Source organism: Saccostrea echinata, unplaced genomic scaffold (genome assembly GCF_033153115.1).
Source record: "Saccostrea echinata isolate AGI-Se365-2 ecotype Australia unplaced genomic scaffold, CSIRO_AGI_Sech_v1 ptg000023l, whole genome shotgun sequence".
In the NCBI taxonomy this organism is placed as follows: Eukaryota; Metazoa; Mollusca; class Bivalvia; order Ostreida; family Ostreidae; genus Saccostrea; species Saccostrea echinata.
In genome coordinates, this window is record NW_026889772.1 from 9710632 (window position 1) to 9737206 (window position 26575).

At 34.7% G+C, this 26575-nt stretch overlaps 1 protein-coding gene across 1 annotated transcript in view; it reads left to right on the forward strand.

Annotated features, from left to right (window-relative positions):
* Window positions 1–1425: 1425 nt before the first annotated feature.
* LOC133191267 (uncharacterized) overlaps window positions 1426–26575 on the forward strand; it is a 30253-nt gene continuing 5103 nt past the window's right edge. Inside the window, exons 1-29 of the mRNA XM_061327022.1 lie at window positions 1426–1436; window positions 2478–2593; window positions 3351–3520; window positions 6282–6436; window positions 7352–7431; window positions 8143–8213; window positions 10142–10328; window positions 10579–10658; window positions 11709–11858; window positions 12015–12120; window positions 12730–12872; window positions 13912–14022; window positions 14189–14255; window positions 15081–15184; window positions 16179–16337; window positions 16435–16557; window positions 16674–16760; window positions 18314–18371; window positions 18666–18815; window positions 18954–19033; window positions 19319–19428; window positions 19589–19693; window positions 19796–19874; window positions 20311–20425; window positions 21649–21729; window positions 21922–22031; window positions 22120–22233; window positions 24020–24181; window positions 24407–24535. Coding sequence (XP_061183006.1) covers window positions 1426–1436; window positions 2478–2593; window positions 3351–3520; window positions 6282–6436; window positions 7352–7431; window positions 8143–8213; window positions 10142–10328; window positions 10579–10658; window positions 11709–11858; window positions 12015–12120; window positions 12730–12872; window positions 13912–14022; window positions 14189–14255; window positions 15081–15184; window positions 16179–16337; window positions 16435–16557; window positions 16674–16760; window positions 18314–18371; window positions 18666–18815; window positions 18954–19033; window positions 19319–19428; window positions 19589–19693; window positions 19796–19874; window positions 20311–20425; window positions 21649–21729; window positions 21922–22031; window positions 22120–22233; window positions 24020–24181; window positions 24407–24535 — 3213 coding nt within the window. The remainder of the gene's footprint in view (window positions 1437–2477; window positions 2594–3350; window positions 3521–6281; window positions 6437–7351; window positions 7432–8142; window positions 8214–10141; window positions 10329–10578; window positions 10659–11708; window positions 11859–12014; window positions 12121–12729; window positions 12873–13911; window positions 14023–14188; window positions 14256–15080; window positions 15185–16178; window positions 16338–16434; window positions 16558–16673; window positions 16761–18313; window positions 18372–18665; window positions 18816–18953; window positions 19034–19318; window positions 19429–19588; window positions 19694–19795; window positions 19875–20310; window positions 20426–21648; window positions 21730–21921; window positions 22032–22119; window positions 22234–24019; window positions 24182–24406; window positions 24536–26575) is intronic.

A 26575-nucleotide genomic window follows, 5' to 3' on the forward strand; every position in this document is an offset into this window, starting at 1 on the left:
TTAATTATCTCCCCTTGGTAAAGGGCTTGGTCACTCAGTTTTACAATTTTGAATCCTCTTCACATAAGGAATTGCTTTGTGCCAAGTTTGGTTGAAATTGGCTTAGTGGTTTTGGAGAAGAAGTCGAAAATGTGAAAAGTTTACGGACAGCTAGACAGACTGACGACAGACAAAATGTGATCAAAAAAGCTCACTTGAGCTTTCAGCTCAGGTGAGCTAAAAAGTAAAGCACATTGCATTTGTTGAATCATAAAGATGGAAAAACTTTCAAATTTGTTAATATTCATTTCGAATTTTCAATAACTATAACAGGTTTAAACAGAACTGAAGCAAACATTTTGTTTCCAAAAATCGAATCAAAATTATTCAAAAACCGAGGTTTTTGTTTTAATCGAATTGATTCAAAATATTACTTATTCAAGGATATTACATTAATTTTTATCAAAACAGACAGTCATGAGAGCATTTTCTTATATCATATATAAAGTACATTTGATATTCTTATTTTTTATTATGATCTCTTGAACAACCAGTATGTTTTTTTTCGGGGGGGGGGGGGGGATTTGCAAGAAAATCTGTTCTGCTTCACATCTGCTAAATTGTGTAGAAATACCAGTATAGCACATTTGTCCATTTTCATTTCTGCTTTTACAGATTATATACATGTCTATAACCTGTGTATATATAAAGTATATGTATTAGCAGTGCTTAATAACTCTTTTATTGTTGAGGTCATATTTTGAACAAGTTGAGACCTGCAGTGTTAAAATTGTTACAAAAATTTTTACACCTTTAGTTTAATAACTAATTGTGTAAAAATACCAGCTAAACACATTTCTTCATTTTCATTACTTTGCTTGATATGTGTCAGTAGTGCTCAACTCTTTGTTGTTGTCATATTTTCAATAAATATCCATAATTTCTTTTATCAAAGTTTGGAAAGGTGAAATTTATGTAAGCTCCGGCGTGATTCGAACTCAGGACTTGATTTATAGCTAACTGGTGGTCAAACCCATTCTGCGCTACACTGTTACGCAACAATTTTGCAAAAAACAAAAACAAAAAAACAGAATTATATTCACATTCATTGTTTATTTCAAAAGTACCTTACAATATATGAATGTGTCGATGTATCTATTTTGTAAATGTCCGATATGCACATGGATGCATTCATAACAATGTCAACCCGTGCACGCACGGGTCAAAGTCTAGTGTAATTAAAATTAGCAAGGGTGCCTCTTCCAATATTTTGAATTTCATTGCCCAAGGGTAGGGAGATCTGGTGTTATCATAGGCTCTATTGATTATAAAGTGAAAATGCATTAATTCTTCAAAAATCTCTCAGCTCCTGGTATTTAGCAGACCAACAAAGTACATGTTTACATGTATGATGAGCAAGGGTGCTTCTTCCAAAAAATACAATTGATGGCCCTTGGGTAAGGGCTTTAGTGTTAGGATGAGATTGTATTAATCATATAGTAAAAATGCATTAATTCTTTAAAAATCTGTTCTGCTCATGGGTATAAAGCAGACAGTCTGCATGATTATGATTAGCAAGGGTGCCCCTTCCAAAATGGCCCCTGGATAAGGGTTCTAGTGTTAGGGTGGGGCTCTATTAATCATATGGTGAAAATGTATTTAAATAATTCTTTGAAAAACTTCTTCATTGCTCCTAGGTTTTAAGCAGGCAATCTAAGTGCATGGTTATGATGAGCAAGGGTGCTTCTACATAAATTGTGAATTTCATGGTCCCTTTGTTGGGTGTTCTGGTGTTAGGACATGGTTCTCTAGGTCATTTAGTGAATATTCATAATTTTTTTTTAATATTCAGCATCTAGCAGGCTAACCAATTACATACATGTAATTAGCAATGGCCTTTTTTTAAACCAGATTTGTGAGATGGGTGACCACTGGGGTTAGAGATTCTGGTGGTATGCAAGGGTCTATTGATCAAGTAGGGAAATTTGAGAAAAAATTTCCCCTTTGATTATTAATGTTAAGGAATTCAAAATAAAATCATGGTTAATTATGTAATCATAAGTTCATTTGCATTTAAAAAATATACATGAAGTTTTAATGTGTAATACAAAAAGCACTTGTATAGTTTTTAATGGTCAGGTAGACTTCTAAATGATAAATAAATATATTAAACTAAAAATATCTTTTACACTCTAAATATTATTGATGGACCCCCCCCCCCCCCCCACACACACACACACACACTTCATCTTAAGACAGACATTTTTTTTTTCAATTCTCTGTAGAGTATCTAAGCTATAGTAGGTCACAATATATCTTAAATTTTAATTACATTTGAGTATTATTATAAATAATACTCTATGTGAAATTGATACATTTATGAAACAAAGAAATTACACAATTATCAAATTTTAATCTTAGTCATAAGATTTTCATGAATAGGACTATACAGTTTGTTTTTTACATTTCTGTTTTTTTTTCTTTGTTTTTTTGTACAGACATGAAGTGAAAGATGTAGATACTTGTGAGTCGTGTGGAAATGTTGTGAAGAACTGGTGCACAAATGGTAAACGACCTGAGATAACACTCCAAATTAATGGAAAACCTTACAAAGGTGATGCATTATAAATTCACTGAAGGACTATGTTCAGTATTGACCAATATCTGCCCCCAAAATCAAACTTTTATAGAGAAATCTGTAATTATGTTCTAAATCAGGGAGGTATCTGCAGACTTGAGAGCATTACCTATTTTCATCAGCTATGACGTCATATATTAGATATGACGTCAAGAAGATGACATAAATTCAAATTTTCAATGATTTTGAAAGAAAAATGTGTATTTTACATCAATATTTTGATTAAAAGTCATCGAGCGCAGGTCTGCCCCAGCTCCATCTTTTGATATAATGAGTAGAATTTTAATATCCATCAAATATGTGAATATCGTTCTGGAGCAAATTTGTGCCCAGTAAATTCTATACTTAAAATTAAACAAGTTTTGGTCCTTTTGTCAATTATCTCTAAAATAATGGAAAATTCAAATAGTTTGTGACGTCACAGAAACAATTATTAATAAGCATTGACCGCATTTAGTTTTTTATTTCCAAAATGTTGGAGAACATACTTAAAGGTCCACAAAATGAAGATAATAAATGAAAGAGTTCTTCCACATTTCATAATTAATAATTGGCTTATCAGTTACATGTACATGTATTGTAATTATGTGAATTAAAAGGATGAAGAAGAAAAATTTTTATTTAATTGTGATTTTAATATTATATATCTTGACTACCAGTATCATGAAATAGAACACTGAGCATGACTGCAGGATATACTTGTAGTATATTTAGTGTAATATTGAATTTTTAGTTGGAAGTGAGTACCATGGCGCCACATCCCTGTGTACATTTTTACGTGAGTCCAGGATTTCCATGGGGACCAAGTACATGTGTAAAGAAGGTGGCTGTGGGGTGTGTCTAGTACAGGTGGAGTTGTTGGAGCCGATGTCAAGGGAACCAAAATCTTATGCTGTGACTTCAGTAAGTTGATACCAATGGCAGTAAGAGTGTAATCATGGTATCCTTCCATAACAGGAGGAAACACAGTGTCTGTTTCCCTGTCTGTCAGTCTATCTGTCATTAAATGATTTATCATGTTTGTGTTCAAGCTGATGATTCAAGCTGTTGCATTACCTTGAAACCTGGTCATATTTCACTGTTACAGGTCAAGGTCATTAGGCATGAGATATTGAAATCTTGATACAAAACTTGTAGAGTCCATAACCTTGAAAACTCACTACCTTTAGAAATTATATTGAATCTCCTGCATGATAATGTTAACTGTTGTGTAAGATGTGTACAGTAATTAGAGTGATTGATGTGTAAGATTCAAAGATATTCATTTAGTGAAGATGAGTCTAATTGAAATAAGATTTGTCATGCCAGTCTTTTGTCCTTTTATCTGTCTGTCCATTGCACCACATTTAGCTCAAAGAAACTGTTCAAGATATTTTAACCAAAATTTATTCACAGATACATATCAGTAAGAGCTATTCAAGTGTATATAATTTTCTGACCTTGACCTTTCCTGTGACTTTGACATCATTATTCCCTATTTTGTGTTTAGCTCAATTTCAAAGTCACTATTTGAGTTATTTTTGATCTTTTTATTTTCGCTGACATTGTACTTTCACGGCGTTCAATGTTTGTGATGTCAAAATTAAAAGTCATAACTTAACCTTTAAACCTCCCAATCCATGTTATGGTGCTTTGAATGATGTTTCTTTCCACACAATACCTATGGAATAAATATTTCAAACTAAATGTTCAGAAGACTAAAAGAGGCCAGTGGAAAAGGGAACGAGATAAGCTTACTAATAGTGCTCAAGCACTATTTTTTGCTTAGTTTACGTGGTGATCGTGACATATAGGGGCAAGTGCAGGCAAGTAAATATATCTACTTTAAGATTTGTGATGGAGGACTAGACTAATTATTTTGTTTATCCCTGATCATCCTATTTCTCTTGCTTTTGGGCAACATAGCTTCATCTATCAGTTTATTTTAATTGCTTTATTTCAAACTTCTGTTGATCCTTTACAGTGTTGTATTATACTCAGGTGACCGTTAAGGCCTTTGGCGTCTTGTTTATTAAAGTGCATCTAGTTGTTGATACCCAGGTATTTAAATTTAAACAAAATTATAACACTAAGCATTACATTTTGGAGAATGTATTGTAACATGATAATTTTTTTTAATAGCACACACACAAAGATGGCAAGATACGTAGTTTGTAAAAATGCTACCAGAGGAAATATAATACTGTGCATTGAACTAGAACTTTTGTCTTAAATCTCCCACTTAAGTTATGTATCCAAGACTCTTACATCTGAGGCCTGTTCAACAGAGCGAACGATCGCGAGAACTCGTGAACATTTCCTTTGGAAATATAAGGAATTTAGGCGAGCGCTCGCAAACGTTCGCTCTGTTGAACAGGCCTCTGATTTTATGGCCAGGCCTCAGAATGTCAGTTAAATGCCGGTTTGGAAATTTAAAAAAATAAACAACAACATTAAATGACAGCAGAAATACATATACATACATTGACTAATTTCTTCTTTATTTCTTATGAAAATCATATTGCTGTCACAATGTAAATGGAGCAAAGTTGATGCGACTTCTAAACTTGCTAAATCCATTTTTTAAAGGTATGGGTAACTCAAAATTATAAAAGAAGTGTTTATAAAGGTCAACAGCTGATCATGGCTCATCCATCTTTGCAATGTACAAATTGATGAAACAATATTTTACACACATTCACCAGCTTGATCTGGCTAATTTAATGATAGGTTGAGTAAATAATAATAATAAACTTTGTAGTGATTTATTTAGGGTATATCAGTTGCAGTCATTGCAGAAAAAAATTACTTTTCAACTGATGTGCTAGCTGCTCCCCAACAAAATAGACATTGTCTGTAGGTCTTTGATGGGATTTTCTATGCTACTTGAGGATTTCTCAGATTTTGGAAGACGATTTAATTAGCTCATATTTAGCTGAATTTATTTATTTCTCAAAAAAAAGCTATAGTTAGCTGCTTCATGCAATGAGTAGTGTTAGATTTGTAAGCTAGGTAAGGAGGATAAACAGGGTAAATGGGCAATGGGATAAAGAGGATAGGAGGAGGGGAGCTTAGGAGAGGGTAGCAGGAGAAGAGGGAGGAAGGGGATAATGAAAAAAGAAGAAGAGTGGTCAAGGGATATATCAGAAAAAAATAAATATGCTTTTATAATTATGTATTATTACCCACAAATGTTTATGTTCCGAAGTACAGAAGTTAGACGTATACAGTTAAAGTATATCATTGAGGGGAACTGGAATCTTGCTAACTCCCGCAATGATATACTTTTAACTGTTTTATTATACCGATACAAACGTAAAATTTAGAGGATTCAGATAGCATGATTTCAAAGCAGGGATTCAATAGCTCACTGAACTAACTTATAAATGGGGATTAGTCCATTCACATATCATACCAATGTTAAAGTAAAACCTAGAGGATTATGGATAACCAGGAATTAGCTTTCGAAGCAGGGATTAGTTTACTTGACTAACACATGGGGATTAGTCCATTCTTAACGATTTCTAGGGAAATAGTCACATCTAACGATCTAATGTTATATAGGGAAAAAATCAGTAGAGGTATAATAAATATCTTTAACTTATATGTTGTTGGTAACCATTCTATAATAGCTATTGCACTGTCCCTAATGTAACAAGGATTTTTGTAACTTTTTTTTCTACAGTGCATGGTGCCCCTGTTTTCCTGTGATGGGTGGGAGATAACCACCATTGAAGGCATTGATTCTACCAGTGATCAGTCTGTCCCTAAACGCCTCGCCCAGTATAACGGCAGTCAGTGTGGCTTCTGTAGTCCCGGACAAGTCATGAATATGCATGCGTAAGTCATAATTAAGACTATAAACACACAGAGTTAAAGTGCATCAATGAGAGAGTTAGTCAGATTAAATGTATTTCCTGAAGTTGGATATAGACTTCATCTACGAGCAGTGTGCACAAATGTCATCTACCAGTGCTGCATTCTGTGATAATTCTGTAACCCACAACATCACTGATTGGCTGAAATCAAAGATGGATCTTGAGTAGTCTGTAGATGACACCAAATTTTTGCAACACCTTAATTATTATCAGAAGATACATGTAATTATATATTTTGTAATTATAGGTTAAATTTTCACGAATTCTGCTTATTGTTGTATATAATCTTTCATAATAAAAATATGGGTGATCACGCGATTGAGGATCAAATTTTCACGAGCAGGGGATCTTGAATAATTATAGGAAAATAAATTAAGCTCTTGCAAGAGGTTTTACATTAGGTCAGGTGATGCAGACTCCTCCAATTGCTCTCGATAGTTTCTCCTCTCTCCCTTCCAATTATGGAGATAAATTAGAGCTTGACACAAAATGTAGATAGAGAGGCATCTTGTTGTCAAACACTGTATTAGATCACCACTGACTTTAAAGGTCAAGGTCATGGCAAAAAAACTTTTGAAAATTGCTCTTAAAGTGTGATAGGGACAATTAATTAAAAACCTTTTTGTTGGCATTCTCAATATTTTTTACACATTTCTGTGACAGGAATGTGAAATCTGTTTGCATGGATTCATGATTTAAAATGTTGATATGTGAAAGCAAATTTTTACTGATCATTAATATTAACAGTTCCTTTATAGTATAGAAGTGTTAACTACACTTTTGTAAATTTATTCACTTTTTACTGTATCACGTATGGTTTGATTTTAATAAAAGAATAGATAAAATAAATATGTTTATTCTGAAATTTCTTATGCAGACTTTTAGATTTCCATGGAGGAGGAGTTACAAAACAGATGGTAGAAGATGAATGTGATTCAGTGATTTGTCGTTGTACTGGTAAGAGGGGATGCTATACAATTATTGCTGGTTTTTGAGGTCAATACGATGATTTAGACACCTGAGGAGTACAATATTCACCGAGCCCGAAGGGCGAGGTGAATATTGTACTTCGAAGGTGTCTAAATCATCGTATTGACCTCAAAAAACAGCAATAACTGTTTTATTATATGATTAAATGATAGCAAACTCCTACAAGACTGTTTTTTTTTGCTTTAATTGAAAGTTTTAACGAGAAATTTCAACAAGAACACATTGTAACATGAAAAAATGGAACAGGAATAATTCATGATATTGACCTGCAATAATTCCTTATATTGACCTGGAAGGTCACGTGATTCATTATATTGACCTGCAATAATTCCTTATATTGACCTGGAAGGTCACGTGTAGGTCAATATAACGTAGTATATTTCTAACATTGTTGGATCTCAGCCAATCAGAAAGAGGGAAATTATTCAATCATATAATAAAGTTTATTATTTGAGGCTTTAATGTTGGAGAGAAATAAGTTTGTAAAAAAAAAAGTTTTTTCCAATTTAAATTCAGAACAGTGTCACTTATTTAATGTAAGATTACTTTAATGCCAGGTTTTATTAAAAAAAATAAATTCTTGCTAAGTTGATGAAAATACTCTCTGTCTACCCCCCCCCCCCCCCCCAAAAAAAAAGAATTTATGTTATAGGTCATTACCTGATATTTATATTGAAGGTTACAGATCTATCCTGGATGCCATGAAATCATTTGTTAAAGATGGAAATCAAAAGGTCACAGATATTGAGGTAAAATTATTAGATTGATTGTGTTGAATTTGATAGATGAAGTTCATTTCTTTGCCCAGCACAAAAAAAAATCATAAGGTGGGGCTAGGAGAGGGTAGGGGGAGTTAAGAGGGTTAAACATATTATTGTTATTATTGTTTATGTTTCACAATATGTGACCTTTATACTGTAGATTCCTAATTATATTCAAGGAATTTATTGTCACGTATTTTTGCAAAAAGTAACACTCATGAAATAAAATCACTCGCTTTTTTTATATTGCTGATAAGCATGTAAAAATTCTGGATCCAACGACCAATTGGGGATTTATGTTCTCCTGATTTAACATCTATGAGTCATTTCGCTAAATTAAATACTTGCGTAAAATAAGGAGTCTACAGTATTCAAGTCCACCCAGGGTTACTTTTGCATTGGTTGCTGTTCAAGTAATACATGTAGACTCTAAGCTCTCTCATCAATTTGTGATTTCAGATGTTGTTAAAGATGTAATGGTTTATATTCTAGTTCATGAATTTTCCCATTGACCAGACTTTACAAAGTGACCCTCATTCAATGCCATACTTTTAAGTTCAAGATCAGGAAAGTTTTGTGCAAATTAAGGCACATTATCATAAAATTTTGAAGATAATCACATTTCCTCTTCTTTAATCCACTGGAATTTTTTTGCTCATTGAAACATCTAAAATTAGGGAATAACTATCTTCTCAATTGTTATTTGCGTTAATGCTTATTTAATGGTCGCAAACTGAGTTTGACCAGTGACATGTCAGCGGAGCCAGAAAAACGGATGTTTGCAACTGTTAAATCAGCATTAACAGTCGCAAATAAAAAATGAGAAGATAATTATTCCCATTCTAATGCAATTTATGCATTTTGTTTGATGTTAATGTCTTATTTAATTGCGTTTTGTTATATGAAATACGTCTTGAAGGGTTTTGTTTTTGCATCGTTCTATAATGACGTCACAATCAAAAGCCTTTGTTCTTTTAAATACTCATTTAACTGCTTCAAACATCAGTCCATAAGCCAACCAAAATGTGTTTTACAAACAATTGCGTTAGAATCAGTAATTTTTGGCCTCATTGCAAAGCTTCTATGTTCTCAGTTCTCTGAATTGACCAGTTTGGTCTATTTTAGATGACCATCATCACATTACCTTTGACATCAGAGAAGTTATAGGATAAGGATGTGCAGATCCTGTGAGGATTATTATAAACATTCTAATTTTAATTGTATGAAATGCTTTTCACTTGCAGATTTGACACTGAATCCATATTATTCTACTTTGAGTAACCTATGGAAATGGATTCAGTTAAGGGGTTAACATTTAGACTGAGAATTTTCAGTTTTGTCAAATGACTATTTAGTGTATCTTTAATAACCTTGGAGTTCCCCTTACCTTCCAAACCAAAAATAAAGTTGACCTTTATGGGTGTTTGTAAAATTTCTATATTCCATATCTCATTTGTCATATGTACCTGTGTAAATTCTTTAATTTGATGTCATATGAACCCTTGTAAAATTCTTATACTTGATATCATTTGTCATATGGATCTGTATAAATTTTCCTCTTTGGCATTTCGTATTTCACATGAACCCTTGTAAAATTCTTATACTCAAAATCTCACATGTCATATGAGCATTTGTAAAATTTTTATATTTGCTATCTCATATGCACCCTTGTTAAATTCTTATATATTTGAAACCATTTGTCATATGGACTTGTGTAAATTCTTATATTTGACATTTTACATTTGATATCTCATACAAAGTGAAGCCAAATCATTTATGGTGTAAAGTTAACAATTTTTTCAAGTACATCAAATGACATTTTTCTTGCAGTTTCTTCATTTAGTTGGTAATTAATTATTTATGACAACAATTAAGATATACCATCTTTACTTATTCTTGTTTATGGAATGTTGCAGGATGTACACACCAAGCGCTGTGAGCGGACCGGTCAGATCTGTACAGGAAGTTGTCACAAACAGAGCTCACAGCTAGCCTTAAAAGATGTGCAGTGGTTCAAACCAACTACTGTAGAGGATCTCATCAAAATGATAAAGGACAACAAGGGCAAGAACTGCAAACTGGTGTTTGGAAACACAGGATATGGTATTCAATTCATTTTTATGTGGAGGATCTTATGACTTGTTTGAAATAAAGGGGATTGATTTGATATGTTCTATTATTTCATAAAAAGTTTTTTTTTGTAATTGAAATGAAATTATATGGAAGAGATGAAAGAGTTGACTATGATTAAAATAGATCAATGAATATAAGAAAACTGATAACTGGATAGTGACTGTGGACTGCGTTTTACAGTAAGAGAGCTGAATTACTGCTTGTTTTCTGTTGTTGAAAGGTGTTTACAAAGAGCTAGGTCTGTGGAACTACAGTATACTGATTGACCTTAGAGGAGTGGCTGAAATGTACAACACAGAAGTAAGCTCAAAACATGAAATAACCGGATTTCAGGGTTTTATGAAAAACAAATGTTATGTAATACAAAACTATACTTCTTTAGTATTTTATTTCACATTGGCAGGAATGTCAGGGTTTTTTTTTTTTACAATTTTTTTTTGTCTATGATACCCCCCCCCCCCCCCTTTTCTTCTAAATCAATATTTCTAGTCAAAACTGTATGACATTAATTTGAGTTTGCTCCAGTCAAGGGTTTCATAGACATTGCCAAGACATGATCTGGTTATCTGGTTGCCTGGTTACCATGACCTTTGGGATGTGATCAACAAAGTTTAGGTCATTGGCAACATTTAATACAGTATAGATTGACAAAGGGTTTCAAAATAAAATTGAACCAACAATATTTGAACATCCAATTGCCCAGTAATCTTGAGATATTGACTGTGAGTCAAGGTGATATTATACATTTCTAGGTCAAGAGCAACAATATAGTCAAGTTAGAATTGACATTAGGCTCAAGGTTCCCAAAGATAAAGAATTAAATTAAAATAAACTTATTCAACTTAGAAAGTTAATAAAGTGATTGCTTTGATGAAATTTTTTTTGGAATTTGGTTTTTGGGTTAAAGAATTTAGCCATTATCAGTATACTTTAATGTACTTAATAAAATTAGCCCACTCAAATTTTATGCTCTTTCCTTCTCAACTGGTTAGCACATAATCAGAGCATTCAAGTTATAAAAAGAACATATTAGTTGTAATCATATATAAGCATATACAAGAAGCACTCGGAAAGGTGCTATATAATACGATTACTGCTAAAATAAGTATGTTTATATAGTATATACAGTAAAACTCGTTTAGTGCGAACACGGATGTAACAAATTCACGGATATAGCGAAGTTTTTCGGGATCCCCGGCAAAATTCTTAACAATTCTTTGTAAAAAAAATTTACGGTTATAACGAACTGATTTTGAGTCCTGTAGAGGTTAAAATTAATGTGTGATTTTTTTCTCATGAAAATATATGTTAAAGATAGTCTCTATAAAAATTAGTTTTTATTATCTATAGATTGGTTCTTCTGAACTTGTACTGGGAGCCAATTTAACATTATCCCAACTGAAAGAGCTCTTGAATCGAAAATCCAGTGACCCGCAGTTTGGTTACTGTAAGGAGATGTGTAAGACTATCTCTAAAGTGGCCACCAACGCTATCAGAAATGTAAGGACAAATTTATAAAATTAATATGATTTACGCATTTTACATAGATTAACTGTCTGTATTTAGACTGCAAATGGTACATAACTCTGTTAGCTTTCACTGATTTTGTAAACTGTGCAGTCACCCCAAACTTAATATATGCATTTTGGTTTACAGCTTGGCACTTGGGCAGGAAACTTGATGTTGAAACACAAACACCCAGAGTTTCAATCAGACATCCACACCATGCTAGAAACTGTTGGAGCTCGGCTGAAGTTAGCCGGTATAAATAACATTTACTTTAGTTTAATTTGTTACCTTGATTTGCAATGAATTTCCTAATACATGTATATGACTTCTCAAAAGATGTAGAATTACTTTTAAATGCAAATTGAAAACAGCGTACAACAAATTTTTCCTGTGACATAATAAAAAATATTTCCATTTCTATTTGTTTTCTCTGTGATAACTCTTTGAAAGTTAGGACAGTTGATTTCTTGATCATTCCACCGGAATGCAAATTTCGCCAAGCGAAAGGTCAGGAGCTAAGAAGGCCTAATATTCATGTAATTCTCGTGCGGCTGTTTTGTGTCTGACTCTAACACTGTCTAAGGAGACCTAATATGCATGTAACTCTCGAGCGGCTGTCTTTGTGTTTGACGTCAGTGGGCGGGGACTATTGAAATTGACATGTGAGGCCTCGTGTAATTTAAATCTATTAGTCTACATTTTTAAAATCTAAATTTACAATTTTATTTCACAATGAAATGGAAATACTCTACTAACTAGACAGTGATTCCTTAAATAATCACATTTTGAACTTGCCCAATGTTCTATAGAAAGGGAAATAACTCTTATTAAATATTGCTTCATACATGTATTTTGTAAACAGTTGTAAATGGTGAGACAAAGGTTATTCCAGTTTCTGAGTTCTTGAGTCAGGACATGACAGACTGTGTTATAGTGGCCATGTTCTTAAATTCAGTCCCAGACAATCACCACATAAGGATTTACAAAGTCAACAAACGCACACAGGTCAGTGTTAGCAACCTTTAATTCACAACAAACGCACACAGGTCAGAGTCAGCACCCTTTAATTCTCAACAAACGCACACAGGTCAGAGTTAGCACCCTTTAATTCTCAACAAATGCACACAGGTCAGAGTTAGCACCCTTTAATTCACAACAAACGCACACAGGTCAGAGTTAGCACCCTTTAATTCACAACAAACGCACACAGGTCAGAGTTAGCACCCTTTAAGTCAGCTTTTTAATTTAAGAAATGTTTTAACATGCATTCAAAAAACAATTGAAAGGAATCTAATTAATTTCCACAAAAATTTACAAAAAATATCTGTCATCTTAAGTATACATGTATAAACCAAAACCAAGACCTCTTATTTGTCCTCATGCAGGGCACCTAATTATTAAGTCACTGCGGTAAGTGTCTTCAGCATTGTAGCTTCTGTGGTAAAAAAAATATGTTTGTTTAGCTGTTACCTGACCAACCCTACTTTTATGTCCCAAACCCAAATAATTTTTGTTGTGGTAAAATCGGGTTATTGCATGTCTTTATGTTTCCCTTCAAACATAACCATTAATACATTTAGATCATAAGGTTACCTTTCAGTAGCCCTTTATAGAGCTGTCTGGTAGTTTTTAGGGCTAGATGAAGAGAGCTTCAAATTGCCTTTAAAATATTGTATTTCATAAGTATAATGCCTTTATGTAAAACAAAATGAATGAAAAAAAAAAAAAAAAAAAAAAAAACTTCCTAACAACCCTATTTTTGATTAGCTTTTAATAATTAACAAACATATCTTTTCTTAAGCCTAAGACAAAACTGATATGTTCACACTAAGATGAAGGTACACTACATATACATACATGCAGAGAGAGAGGAGAGAAAGTTTTTTTAATAGAAACAGATTTATATAAAGAATGTATAGTATTCACATATAATCCTTTAAAAGACTTTTAAACTTTCATCGCATTGCCTGTTGTCCAAACATCCTAAATAACTCATTGTTTTGAATGTTAATTAAAAACAATCATGTTTTATTGATTTCAATAGAATTCTCACTCTGATGCCAATGCCGGGATGAATTTTGACATTGATGCAGGAAAGAATTTTCTGGTGAAAAGCAAGCCAACCATTGTATTTGGAGGAATTAACAAACATTTTGTAAGTTCATATTTGAGCATTTCTGATTTGATACAATATTAAATGTTTGCAGTGATCAAAAATATTCATAAGTACCACATTGCATTAGCCTGATTACTTGCTCTGTCTGTTTAGGTTATTAATTTATCTGGGAACAACCTGATCATGGTTTGTTAATTTTTTTCAGGTCCATGCCTCAAAAACAGAGGAATTCTTAACTGGAAAAGCTCTTGGCAATACAGATACTTTAACACGTAAAATAAATTTTATTTATGTGAAACCCCTGTCACACCTGGACTGCGTCCTCACAGCAATCGCAAGGCATCCATAAAAAATGCAAAGCGCCGAGGTGAGCGCAGTAGAGATTCCTACAGCGCCGTGACAACATGGCGAGATCTCAACTGAACATGGAAGGGTCGCGTAGGGTCTCCTAGAACTCCAGGGGACAGCGTGCACTTTGGGCATGCACAAAGTACGCGCCGTGTGATCGTGGTCTGATAAGAACGCAGTAGAAACGTAGCATGATTGCTGTAGCAGTGTGGTGAGATCTGCAACAACGCAGTTGGGGCTCCATAGGCACGCCATGAAGACCCACATGATCGCAGCATGAACGCAGTCATAGTAGACTGCGCTTTCACAGAGACCTCATGCAGTCCATTGGAGATGTCACTGTGTTTAAGAATACACTGTGAACAGTGGTGAACGTATTGAGAACACAGCTAGTGCAGTGAGAATGCCATGACCGCGAGATGACAACTCCAAGCATGCTGTGAAGATCTCTGTGGGAACATAGTAGCACGCCGTGAGAACGCCGTAGAAACGCATCGGTCACTGTAGGGACGCCGTGACATCTTCACAATGTGAAAATTTTACAGAAATTTGTGCAATTTTCCTGTGATTCCATGGCGATTTTAAGAATTTAACAACGCCGTAATAACTCTGGTGGGACACAGCTTGGTGTGACAGTGCCTTTACATATATGAATTTTATATTATGGCATACTTTGCAGTACAAATCCTACAGTTTATACAATAGAAGTGAAATACTGAAGTAAATTATAATATCTTTCTTTTAAACAGGTGCTTTGTCGTTATTTACCCAGGAGGCAGTTCCAGATGAGGTGAATCCAGTTTTAACATCTGTGGATTTTAGGAGGAATGTGGCAGCAGGACTGCTTTACAGAGTGAGTACTTGTATATAAATTTATATTCTCATCACAAACAGTTATATTATTTTTTTTTCTGGTCCAGTTTTTAAGTATCCATCGCATCACATAGTATAGCATTATCCATCTGTCCATCATTTGACTCTGTCCATTCAACTAGACCTCTGTCTGTTAGCTTTATCATAATGTTTTACACTGTGAGGCTTAGGACCATCATATCTTGTCAGTAAATGCACCTAGGAGAGGGTGTATTACAACTCAAAAAATAGGTCGTGGTAACCTCATTTTGGAATTTTCATGCTACACATAGTCAAATTGCATCAGGATATATCTGAGACACACCTAGAAAGATCACACCTTGTCAGATGACACTTCTTGGCAAAGTAGTTGTGACCCAAAAGTAGGTTGCACAGTGCAAGACCTAGAATCATCAAACCTTGTCATATCTTGTCAGTTTAGGCATCTAGTGTCATGACTTAACTTATCTTACACATTTTGATACCTAGAATCATCAAACTTGTCAGTAGATGCATCTTTTGAAGAAAGTATGTCATGACCTTAAATTTAGGTCACTGTGACCCCAATTTAGAATTATATAGCTATACATAGTAAAAGAATGTCACATGCAGAGTGTGATATTGTCAGTTTATGCATCTTGGCAGGAAAATGTTTTATGACCCTTGACCTTATTTTGGAATTCTATAGCTATCCAAAATCAAATATCGTCTAAGTCATATCTTTCACACTGTAAAACTGTGAAACATCAAACTTTGTCAGTTGAGGAAGGGGAGTTGTGATTCAAAAGTACACTCCTTTTGGCATTATATTGATACATGTACCTTATAGAGAACTTCAGGTATGTGTATTAACTTTATTTCAATGTAGTTGCAACTTAGTTTGGCTTAGAATATGCATAATGTAGTTTCAGATGGGCATATCATTTATCTTTACATTGCACATTATTTAGAATATAGTATTTTTTGCTATTGATTGTTTCACATTCTAATTGAAGTTTGTGTTGGATGTCCTTGGAGACAAGGTCAGTCCTCTATACAGAAGTGGAGCTACCCCACTGTCTAGACCTTTGTCCTCGGGAAAACAGAGTTACGACACCAATCCCACAGTATGGCCCCTCACACAACCAATATCCAAAGTGGAGGCCTACAATCAGGTACCACTAAAGTACTACTCAAAAACACAAATTTCTGGGAGGTTCTGGAATGTGTGTACTGTTTAGGTCTTGTATGATCACTGTCTTCCTTCAACAGACCATTGGTAAAGCAGAATACATCAATGACATACCAGAAAAACCAGGGGAATGCTACGCCGAGTTTGTTCTGAGTACAGAGGGTAATGCCAGAATACAGGATATTGATCCTTCAGAGGCTTTGGTAAAGAAATTAGTTTTAATTCAAAGTTAAGCAGTTTTCATTTGTTGACATGAGAAAATGCTGGATTAATTTTGTTCATGACTTTATCATTAAATAACCTTTGTTGTTGTTTGTAGGGGATGTCAGGAGTACTGAAATTTATAGCAGCTGAAGATATTCCAGGGGTTAATAATGTAGCTCCCTCTCCATATCCTACAGAGAAGGTAAAGTTGATACAGTAAAACCTGGGTACAGGGAACATGCTTATGACAAACTCTTGTTTACAGTGGAAAGATTTTCATTCCTCAAAGAGTTTAAACATATTATCAACATAATGGGCATAAAGAATGACGTTTATAACAAATAAACATTGATTGTCCCTGGACTTCCTACAAGTGTATTTTACTGTATAGGGCACTGTTGTCCTTTTCCAAATCTTTCTGAGAAAGTAAAGCTGGTAGAGGGCAATGTTGTTCTTATCTATATCCTACAGAGAATATAAAGCTGATAGAGGACAATGTTGTTCTTATCCGTATCCTACAGAGAATGTAAAGCTGGTAGAGGACAATGTTGTCCTTATCCGTATCCTACAGAGAATGTAAAGCTGGTAGAGGACAATGTTGTCCTTATCCGTATCCTACAGAGAATGTAAAGCTGGTAGAGGACAATGTTGTTCTTATCCGTATCCTACAGAGAAGGTAAAGCTGATAGAGGGCAATGTTGTTCTTATCTATATCCTACAGAGAATGTAAAGCTGGTAGAGGACAATGTTGTTCTTATCCGTATCCTACAGAGAAGGTAAAGCTGATAGAGGGCAATGTTGTTCTTATCTATATCCTACAGAGAATGTAAAGCTGATAGAGGACAATGTTGTTCTTATCCGTATCCTACAGAGAATGTAAAGCTGATAGAGGGCAATGTTGTTCTTATCTATATCCTACAGAGAATGTAAAGCTGGTAGAGGACAATGTTGTTCTTATCCGTATCCTACAGAGAATGTAAAGCTGATAGAGGACAATGTTGTTCTTATCTATATCCTACAGAGAATGTAAAGCTGATAGAGGACAATGTTGTTCTTATCTATATCCTACAGAGAATGTAAAGCTGATAGAGGACAATGTTGTCCTTATCCGTATCCTACAGAGAAGGTAAAGCTGATAGAGGACAATGTTGTCCTTATCCGTATCCTACAGAGAAGGTAAAGCTGATAGAGGACAATGTTGTCCTTATCCATATCCTACAGAGAAGGGAAAACTGGTAGAGGACACTTTTGTTCTTTTCTGTATCCTATGGAGAAGGTAAAGCTGGTAGAGGACAATGTTGTTCTTATATGTATCCTATGGAGAAGGTAAAGCTGGTAGAGGACAATGTTGTCCTTATCAGTATCCTACAGAGAATGTAAAGCTGATAGAGGACAATGTTGTCCTTTCCCATATCCTACTAAGAAGGCAAAAGTGATAGGAAGGCACATTCTAACAAATTTATGAAATTTATGCCCTTTCAATACCAATGAAGTGACTTGGGCATCAAGACATGTCTTAAAATCTGAATAACATACTTAACTTAAACAAATTTTGATTCCATATTAAGATACGACAAAACTGTGTTGATAAAAAGAATCTGATTGGCATGACACTTGTAAAGATGCCTTGCATAAAACAAGCTTAATGGTGTAGAAATGTATATCTTATCTACCTATCTAAAGCTTTAGCAGATAAGCTGCTCTTTGAACAAAAACTTGACATGTTGTACTGTATTTATATTTATTCCCTTGCAGGCTTTAGCCAGTGACATAGTGGAGTATAATGGTCAACCATTAGGAATCATTGTAGCAGGTTTGTGACCTTATTTTATCAAATTGCAAATTTAAGAATCCTAGTCCTCACAGTTTTTTTTTTTTTTTTTTTTTTACAATTTTGCTTCTCTTCCAATAAACTCTGATTCTTTTCCATGGCAAAAAGCATAATCAATAAGATTTAGCTCCATTTTTATTATTACATGTAATCTGCCTGGAGAGGACTTTATTATTCTGTTGAGAATTAGGAGAGGGGGTTAAATTTTATTTAAATGAGCATTACTGATATAAAAGAATGGATGAATGTATTTCATAATATTTATTTTTCATATAGAAACACCAGAGATAGCTAAAATGGCTGCTAGAAAGGTCAAGGTCACCTACTCTGATGTAAAGCCTCCCATTCTAACAATAGAAGATGCCATTGAAAAGAATTCCATATTTCCAGATGAGGCTGAGAAAATCATTGTTGGTGATGCAGATGGTAATAATAATGTTACACTCAGCAATTATACTTATAGGATTCATATATGAAATATTAAAATGAAAAATATCAAAAGTGAATCCAGAAGTTCAGGATATACAGTTACTAACACTTAACAATATTAATTTTGTTTCGTAGGTGCTATAAAGAAGGCACCTATTAAAGTGAGTGGTAGAGTTAAATGTGGGTTACAGTATCACATGACCTTGGAGACCCAGGTAATATTACTGTCATAATGATTAAAATGTGGAGTAATCCATGTTTTGTTTCTTTCCTGTGTATTTAGTTTGTCTCTTTGTTCCTATTTTTAACCTCACTCCATGTCTTTTGAACTTTATGAGGTAAAATCCATATTTGGTTAAGAGCAAGGCATTGTGCCAGTTTAATGTAATTGTGTCATTTTTACAGGTCAAATATGAAGTTAGGAATGAGCCACCATTAGATCATACAAACCATCATTTTGTTTTTGTTTTCCCACCTAATATTATTGCTTATATTTACAGATTGCCATTTGTAATCCAACAGAGGATGGATTTGATGTTTATGCCTCCACTCAATGGACCTCGGGATGTCAGGAGGCCGTTGCCATGGTACTAGGTGTATCTGATAGCAGGTAAATGTTGATTTCCTTTTTGTTCTGAGATTTCTGTGTTTCGGGTGTTTCACATTGATTAGAATCACTTTCATGATAAAAGATATTTCTGTTAGTATCTGACATACATGTAATGATAATATTTCCATTTCATCTCTTTTTTATGTTAATTTTAACACAGTGTGAATGTGAACGTTCGGCGTTTAGGTGGAGCTTTTGGTAGCAAGATCACTCGTAACTTCATGGTTGCTGCAGGATGTGCTCTGGCTGCTAATGCTGTGAAAAGGTGAACCTGATGTATTTGTTCCTTTGAATGATGTCCTTTAAAAGGGTTTTAAAAGAAACTGAAAATCATACTTCTTCATATGAATTTTTTCTCTTTTGATAGGCCAGTTCGTCTTAACTTGGACTTGCATGTAAACATGAAAATGCTGGGTAAAAGAGCCCCATGGATGGGTGACTATATGGTAACACACAGATAATCTCATTTATGCGGGACTTAGTGTATTATAATCTGAAACTTTTTATTTATAGAACAGGTAAACTTTGGTGTCTCAGTGAATGCAGGACATGCAATTAATGATCTCTTCACGATACTTCAAGTTACAAAATTTGAGATTAGGGCAGAAGCTATATGCTTAAAATTGTAGGATGGTTGCTAGGTCACGGTTTTCAAAATAGAATTTATCTGGAAGATGTCAGATTATTATCAATATTTCATAGCAGTTTTTCATCTTGTGCAATTAGTTTTTAATAATTGGTACTTAAATGGAATTACCAGTACTCATCTTCTACCAGTGAAACTTGGGGAAGAGGGAAATCTCACCCTCTAAAATGTCAGGAAAGGAAAGGATTTTCAATATTTAATACCAAGTAAATACGTGTTTTCTGACTCTATGACAGGTGGGCCTTTCATCAGATGGAATGTTACAGGGAATTAAGCTGACCTACTATGCTGATTGTGGTATAAGTCCTGCCGATAACTGCTTAATCATCATGGGAAAAGGAATGGACAATGGTCAGTTTCACAGATATATACTAGCTGTACTAGTATACAGGGTTACTTTTGCCCTGTGTTATTTTTTTTGCCCTTTAACATTTTCAAACAATTTTGCTCCATTTTGAATTTTCCCAGACATAGTTGTTTCAAAGATGTAAGGTTGTTTACTTTGAATTTGCCTTGATCATTTTAAATTTAACCCTTGCAATTAGGGTGAGAGGGGACGAAAATAAAACGAGGGCAAAAAGTTACCTGTATCTAGTATCAGATATCTGAGTAACAATAATCTTATATATAGCAATTAAAGTATATTTCATAACTTTTAGCTCTTTATACTGGTCAGAGGAACTTAGGTGATAGTAAGGTGTCCATTATTTATCAGTCTGTCAGTTGTTTAGCTGTCTGTATACAACTTATCAAAATGCTGCCCCTGCAACAGTTTTAGTCCAATTTCAATGAAACTTGGCACAGAAGTAGACTACATAAAGATATAAATTTTTATTTTCAATTAACGGTGTTGCCATGTTGTATTAATAATAAATGTATTAATTTTCAGTAATATCTTTCAAATGTTCTACAGTTTTGGTTCAAAATTCAATAAGACATATTAAACCAAAGAGCACAAGTCCATTAACTGGTTTTACATTTCTTGAAACTTTAATGTTACCACTTGTATTAGAAAAATAAGAATAAAGTGTGGATTTATTTAAATATTTTACTCCTCCCACAGTTCTGGGTTGATTTCAGTAAGACTACATGTAGGTATATAGGTAGACTAGACCAAGGCTCAGTGTGTTCCCCTATCAACTGAAATAGATATATTTACAAAAAAGAGTCAAATAAGAAAAAGATAATTAAAACAATCAAAAATCAGTGTAAAACTTCATTGAAAGAGAGAGTGGTAGAGAGATGAGAGAGAGACTTGCTCTAATCTTTCCAAATAGGGTAGAATTATATCTGAAAATCTTTCAAAACGCAACTCATCTTAGAGGTTTGATTTGATTCAATTAAAAGTTTAGATGATATCATGAAAGATAATTCTGTGAATGTTAAACAAGAAAAAGTGTTTCAAGTCCAAGTACAAACCAATAGAGCTACAGTCTCATCAAAGACTTCTGGGTCATTTATTCAGTTGAAGTGGTCCACACATTGTTAATGGTAGTAAACTCTGTTTATGTAATAGCATATTACTCTCCAAACTGGTCTAAATTGTTAACAGTAGTAAACTCTGTTTATGTTAGCATATTACTGTCCCAACTGGTACACGGTTCCTGTGGCACTGAAGACCAACACTCCAATGAATACCTTCTTCAGAGCACCTGGTAGGTATAAAGTTATGAAATGGATATAAAATAATCGGTTGTAAATTGAAAAATGTCTAATGGCGAAAAAGGACCCATATGCTGAAATTTCTTGTTTTTCTAACTTTTAGGATTTTTTTTTTTTTTTTTTTGCTATTTAATTGTTTTAATTGAACAATTATGGCTTACCTCAATATTTCATCATATCACTAGGTTGCTGTCCAACAATATTCATAATGGAATCTATTATGGAACATTGTGCTAAGGAGCTTAACATGGACCCAACAGAATTTAAAAAACAGAATTTTTACAAAAAAGATCAGGTATGTAAAATGTACAATATTTATTATAAAAAAAGAAATTATCAATCATATGAGTTAGGGATATATTGTTTTTTTCTTCATTTTTCAGATTACCCCAGCACAAGTACCACTTTCTTACTGTAACATCAGGGAACTGACCAATGATCTGATGAACTCGGTGGAATACGAAAATCGCAAACAGGCTGTGAAGAATTTTAATGAGGTAGAATTAACGAAAAAGTAAAGCTTTATATGTAATGATAAGTGGCACTTTTTTTAGCTCACCTGAGCTGAAAGCTCAAGTGAGCTTTTCTGATCACATTTTGTCCGTCGTCCATCTGTCTGTCTGTCTGTCTGTCCGTCCGTAAACTTTTCACATTTTTGACTTCTTCTCCAGAACCACTGGGCCAATTTCAACCAAACTTGGCATGAAGCATCTTTGGGTGAAGGGAATTCAAGTTTGTTCAAATGGAGGGCCACGCCCTCTTTCAAGGGGAGATAATTAGAAATTAGTGAAAAAATAATGGCATCATTTAAAAATCTTCTTCTCAAGAACCACTGGGCCAGGAAAGATGAAACTTATGTGGAAACATCCTCAGGTAGTGTAGATTCAAGTTTGTTCAAATCATGACCCCCAGGGGTAGGGAGGGGGGGCACAATGGGAGATCAAAGTTTTACATAGAAATATATAGGAAAATATCTTTAAAAATCTTCTTCTTAAGAACAGCAAAGCCATGATTGGTCATATTTATATGGAAGCATCCTCAGGTAGTGTAGATTCAGTTTTGTTCAAATCATGACCCCCGGGGGTAGGGTGGGGCCACAATGGGGGATCAAAGTTTTTCATAGAAATATATCTATAGGAAAATATCTTTAAAAATCTTCTTCTCAAGAACAGCAAGACCATGATTGGTCATATTATATGGAAGCATCCTCAGGTAGTGTAGATTCAAGTTTGTTCAAATCATGACCCCCGGGGTAGGGTGGGGCTACAATGGGGGATCAAAGTTTTACATAGAAATATATAGGAAAATATCTTTAAAAATCTTCTTCTCAAGAACAGCAAGACCATGATTGGTCATATTATATGGAAGCATCCTCAGGTAGTGTAGATTCAAGTTTGTTCAAATCATGACCCCCGGGGGTGGGGTGGGTGCCACAATGGGGGATCAAAGTTTTACATAGAAATATATAGGAAAATATCTTTAAAAATCTTCCTCTTAAGAACATTAAAGCTATAAATGGTCATATTTATATGGAAGCATCCTCAGGTAGTGTAGATTCAAGTTTGTTCAAATCATGACCCCCTGGGATAGGGTGGGGCCACAATGGGGGATCAAAGTTTTACATAGAAATATATAGGAAAATATCTTTAAAAATCTTCTTCTTAAGAACAGGAAAGCCATGATTGGTCATATTTATATGGAAGCATCCTCAGGTAGTGTAGATTCAGTTTTGTTCAAATCATGACCCCCTGGGATAGGATGGGGTCACAATGGGGGATCAAAGTTTACAGAGGATTATATAGGAAAAAATCTTTTTCTCAAGAACAGAAAAGCCATGATTAGTCAAATTAATATGGAGGCATCCTTGGGAGTGTAGAAATTTGTTCAAATGAGGGCCCCCGGAGGTAGGGTGGGGCCACAATGGGGGATCAAACTTTGACAAATGAATATATAGGAAAAAAATCTGCTGCTCAAGAACAGCAAAGCCATTTGTTATGGTGATATGAAAGCATCATTAGGTAGTTTAAAATTCAACACCCCCCCAACACCCCCTCCCCCCCCCCCTGTAAACTTTTCAATACTGAACTGATTTTTGCTTATTTTCCTAGCCAATGTGCTCAGGTGAGCGATGTGGCCCATGGGCCTCTTGTTTTTTTTTTTTTTTTATTTCTGATCAGTAATCATGTATTGGACACACAAGAATACAAGTATCACAAAATGGATGAAGCATTGCTCAGACTTTAATCTGCATTTTAAAAAAACCCATAATTGTGTATGTTACAGACAAATCTTTGGAAGAAAAAGGGTTTATCAGTAGTCCCAATGAAGTTTGGTGTCCTATGGACAGAGTTTAACTACACGGCTCTAGTGGCTATCCATGGTTATGATGGCAGTGTGTCCATCTCTCATGGAGGAATAGAGTCAGGTCAGGGCATCAACACCAAGGTAAAACATACACTCTGGCTACAAAATATGTAGTCAATGCATTTAAAAAATCACCTCTACTGACAAGCCTTTTTATGTCAGGTTGTATCTTCAGTCACCTTAAGTGCACTGTTTGTGTCAAACTTTTAAAACATCTCCAGCTTCTGATGACAAACTCTGAAACAGTTTCCATGTAACATTTCCTACAAAGATAATGGAGTATATTCTGAATCCCTACTGTTTCAGGTGATACAGGTGTGTGCCCATGCCTTAGGGATTCCTGTGGATTATATTAAAGTAAAACCTACAGATTCTTTGACATCAGCTAACAGTTATATGACGGGAGGCAGTGTAACTAGTGAGCTCTGCTGTAAGGTAAGACTTATATTGTTACTAGTGAGCTCTGTTGTAAGGTAAGTCCTGTATTGTAAATGGTGAACTCTTTTGTAAGGTAAGTCCTGTATTATACCTAGTGAGCTCTGTTGTAAGGTAAGATTTGTATTGTAATTAATGAGTTCTGTTGTAAGGTAAGATCTGTATTGTAACTAGTGAGGTCTGTTGAAACTAGTGAGCTCTGTTGTAAGGGAAGACCTGTATTATAACTAGTGAGCTCTGTTGTAAGTTAAGTCCTGTATTATAAATAGTGAGCACTGTTGAAAGGTAAGACCTGTATTATAACTAGTGAGCTCTGTTGTTAGAGCTCTGTTGTAAGGTAGGTCCAGTATTGTAACTAGTGAGCTCCGTTGTAAGTCCTGTATTGTAACTGGTGAGTTCTGTTGTAAGGTAAGTCCTGTATTGTAACTAGTGAGCTCTGTTGTAAGGTATGTCCTGTATTGTATCTAGGGAGGTCTATTGTAAGGTAAGTTCAGTATTATAGCTAGTGAGCTCTGTTGTAAGGTAAGTCAAGTATTGTAACTAGTGAGCACTGTTGTAAGGTAAGTCCAGTATTGTAACTAGTGAGCTCTGTTGTAAGTCCTGTATTGTAACTGGTGAATTCTGTTGTAAATCCTGTATTGTAGCTAGTGAGCTCTTTTGTAAGGTAAGTCCTGTATTGTAACTAGTGAGCTCTGTTGTAAGGTAAGTCCTGTATTGTAACTAGTGAGCTCTGTTGTAAGTCCTGTATTGTAACTAGTGAGCTCTGTTGTAAGTCCTGTATTGTATCTAGTGAGCTCTGTTGTAAGGTAAGTCCTGTATTGTAACTAGTGAGCTCTGTTGTAAGTCCTGTATTGTATCTAGTGAGCTCTGTTGTAAGGTAAGTCCTGTATTGTAACTAGTGAGCTCTGTTGTAAGTCCTGTATTGTATCTAGTGAGCTCTGTTGTAAGGTAAGTCCTGTATTGTAACTAGTGAGCTCTGTTGTAAGGTAAGTCCTGTATTGTAACTAGTGAGCTCTGTTGTAAGTCCTGTATTGTAACTAGTGAGTTCTGTTGTAAGTCCTGTATTGTAACTAGTGAGCTCTGTTGTAAGGTAAGTCCTGTATTGTAACTAGTGAGCTCTGTTGTAAGTCCTGTATTGTAACTAGTGAGTTCTGTTGTAAGTCCTGTATTGTATCTAGTGAGCTCTGTTGTAAGGTAAGACCTGTATTGTAGCTAGTGAGTTCTGTTGTAAGGTAAGTCCTGTATTGTAACTAGTGAGCTCTGTTGTAAGTCCTGTATTGTATCTAGTGAGCTCTGTTGTAAGGTAAGTCCTGCATTGTAACTAGTGAGCTCTGTTGTAAGGTAAGTCCTGTATTGTAACTAGTGAGCTCAGTTGTAAGTCCTGTATTGTAACTAGTGAGTTCTGTTGTAAGTCCTGTATTGTAGCTAGTGAGCTCTGTTGTAAAGTAAGACAAGTATTATAACTAGTGAGCTCTGTTGTAAAGTAAGACAAGTATTATAATTAGTGAGCTCTGTTGTAAGATATGTCCTGTATTGGAACTAGGGAGCTCTATTGTAAGTCCTATATTCTTGCTAGTAAAGCATTGTTGTAAGTCCTGTATTGTACCTAGTGAGCTCTGTTGTAAGGTACGTTCAGTATTGTAAGTAGTGAGCTCTGTTGTAAGGTAAGCCCTGTATTGTAACTAGTGAGCTCTGTTGTAAGTCCTGTATTCTAATAGTGAGCTCTATTGTAAGGTAAGATCTGTATTGTAACTAGTAAACTCTGTTGTAAGGTAAGTCCTGTATTGTAGCTAGTGAGCTCTGTTGTAAATCCTGTATTGTAACTAGTGAGCTCTGTTGTAAGGTAAGACCTGTATTGTTACTAGTGAGCTCTGTTGTAAGGTAAGTCCTGTATTGTAACTAGTGAGCTCTGTTGTAAGGTAAGTCCTGTATTGTAACTAGTGAGCTCTGTTGTAAGGTAAGACCTGTATTGTTACTAGTGAGCTCTGTTGTAAGGTATGTCCTGTATTGTAACTAGTGAGCTCTGTTGTAAGGTAAGAC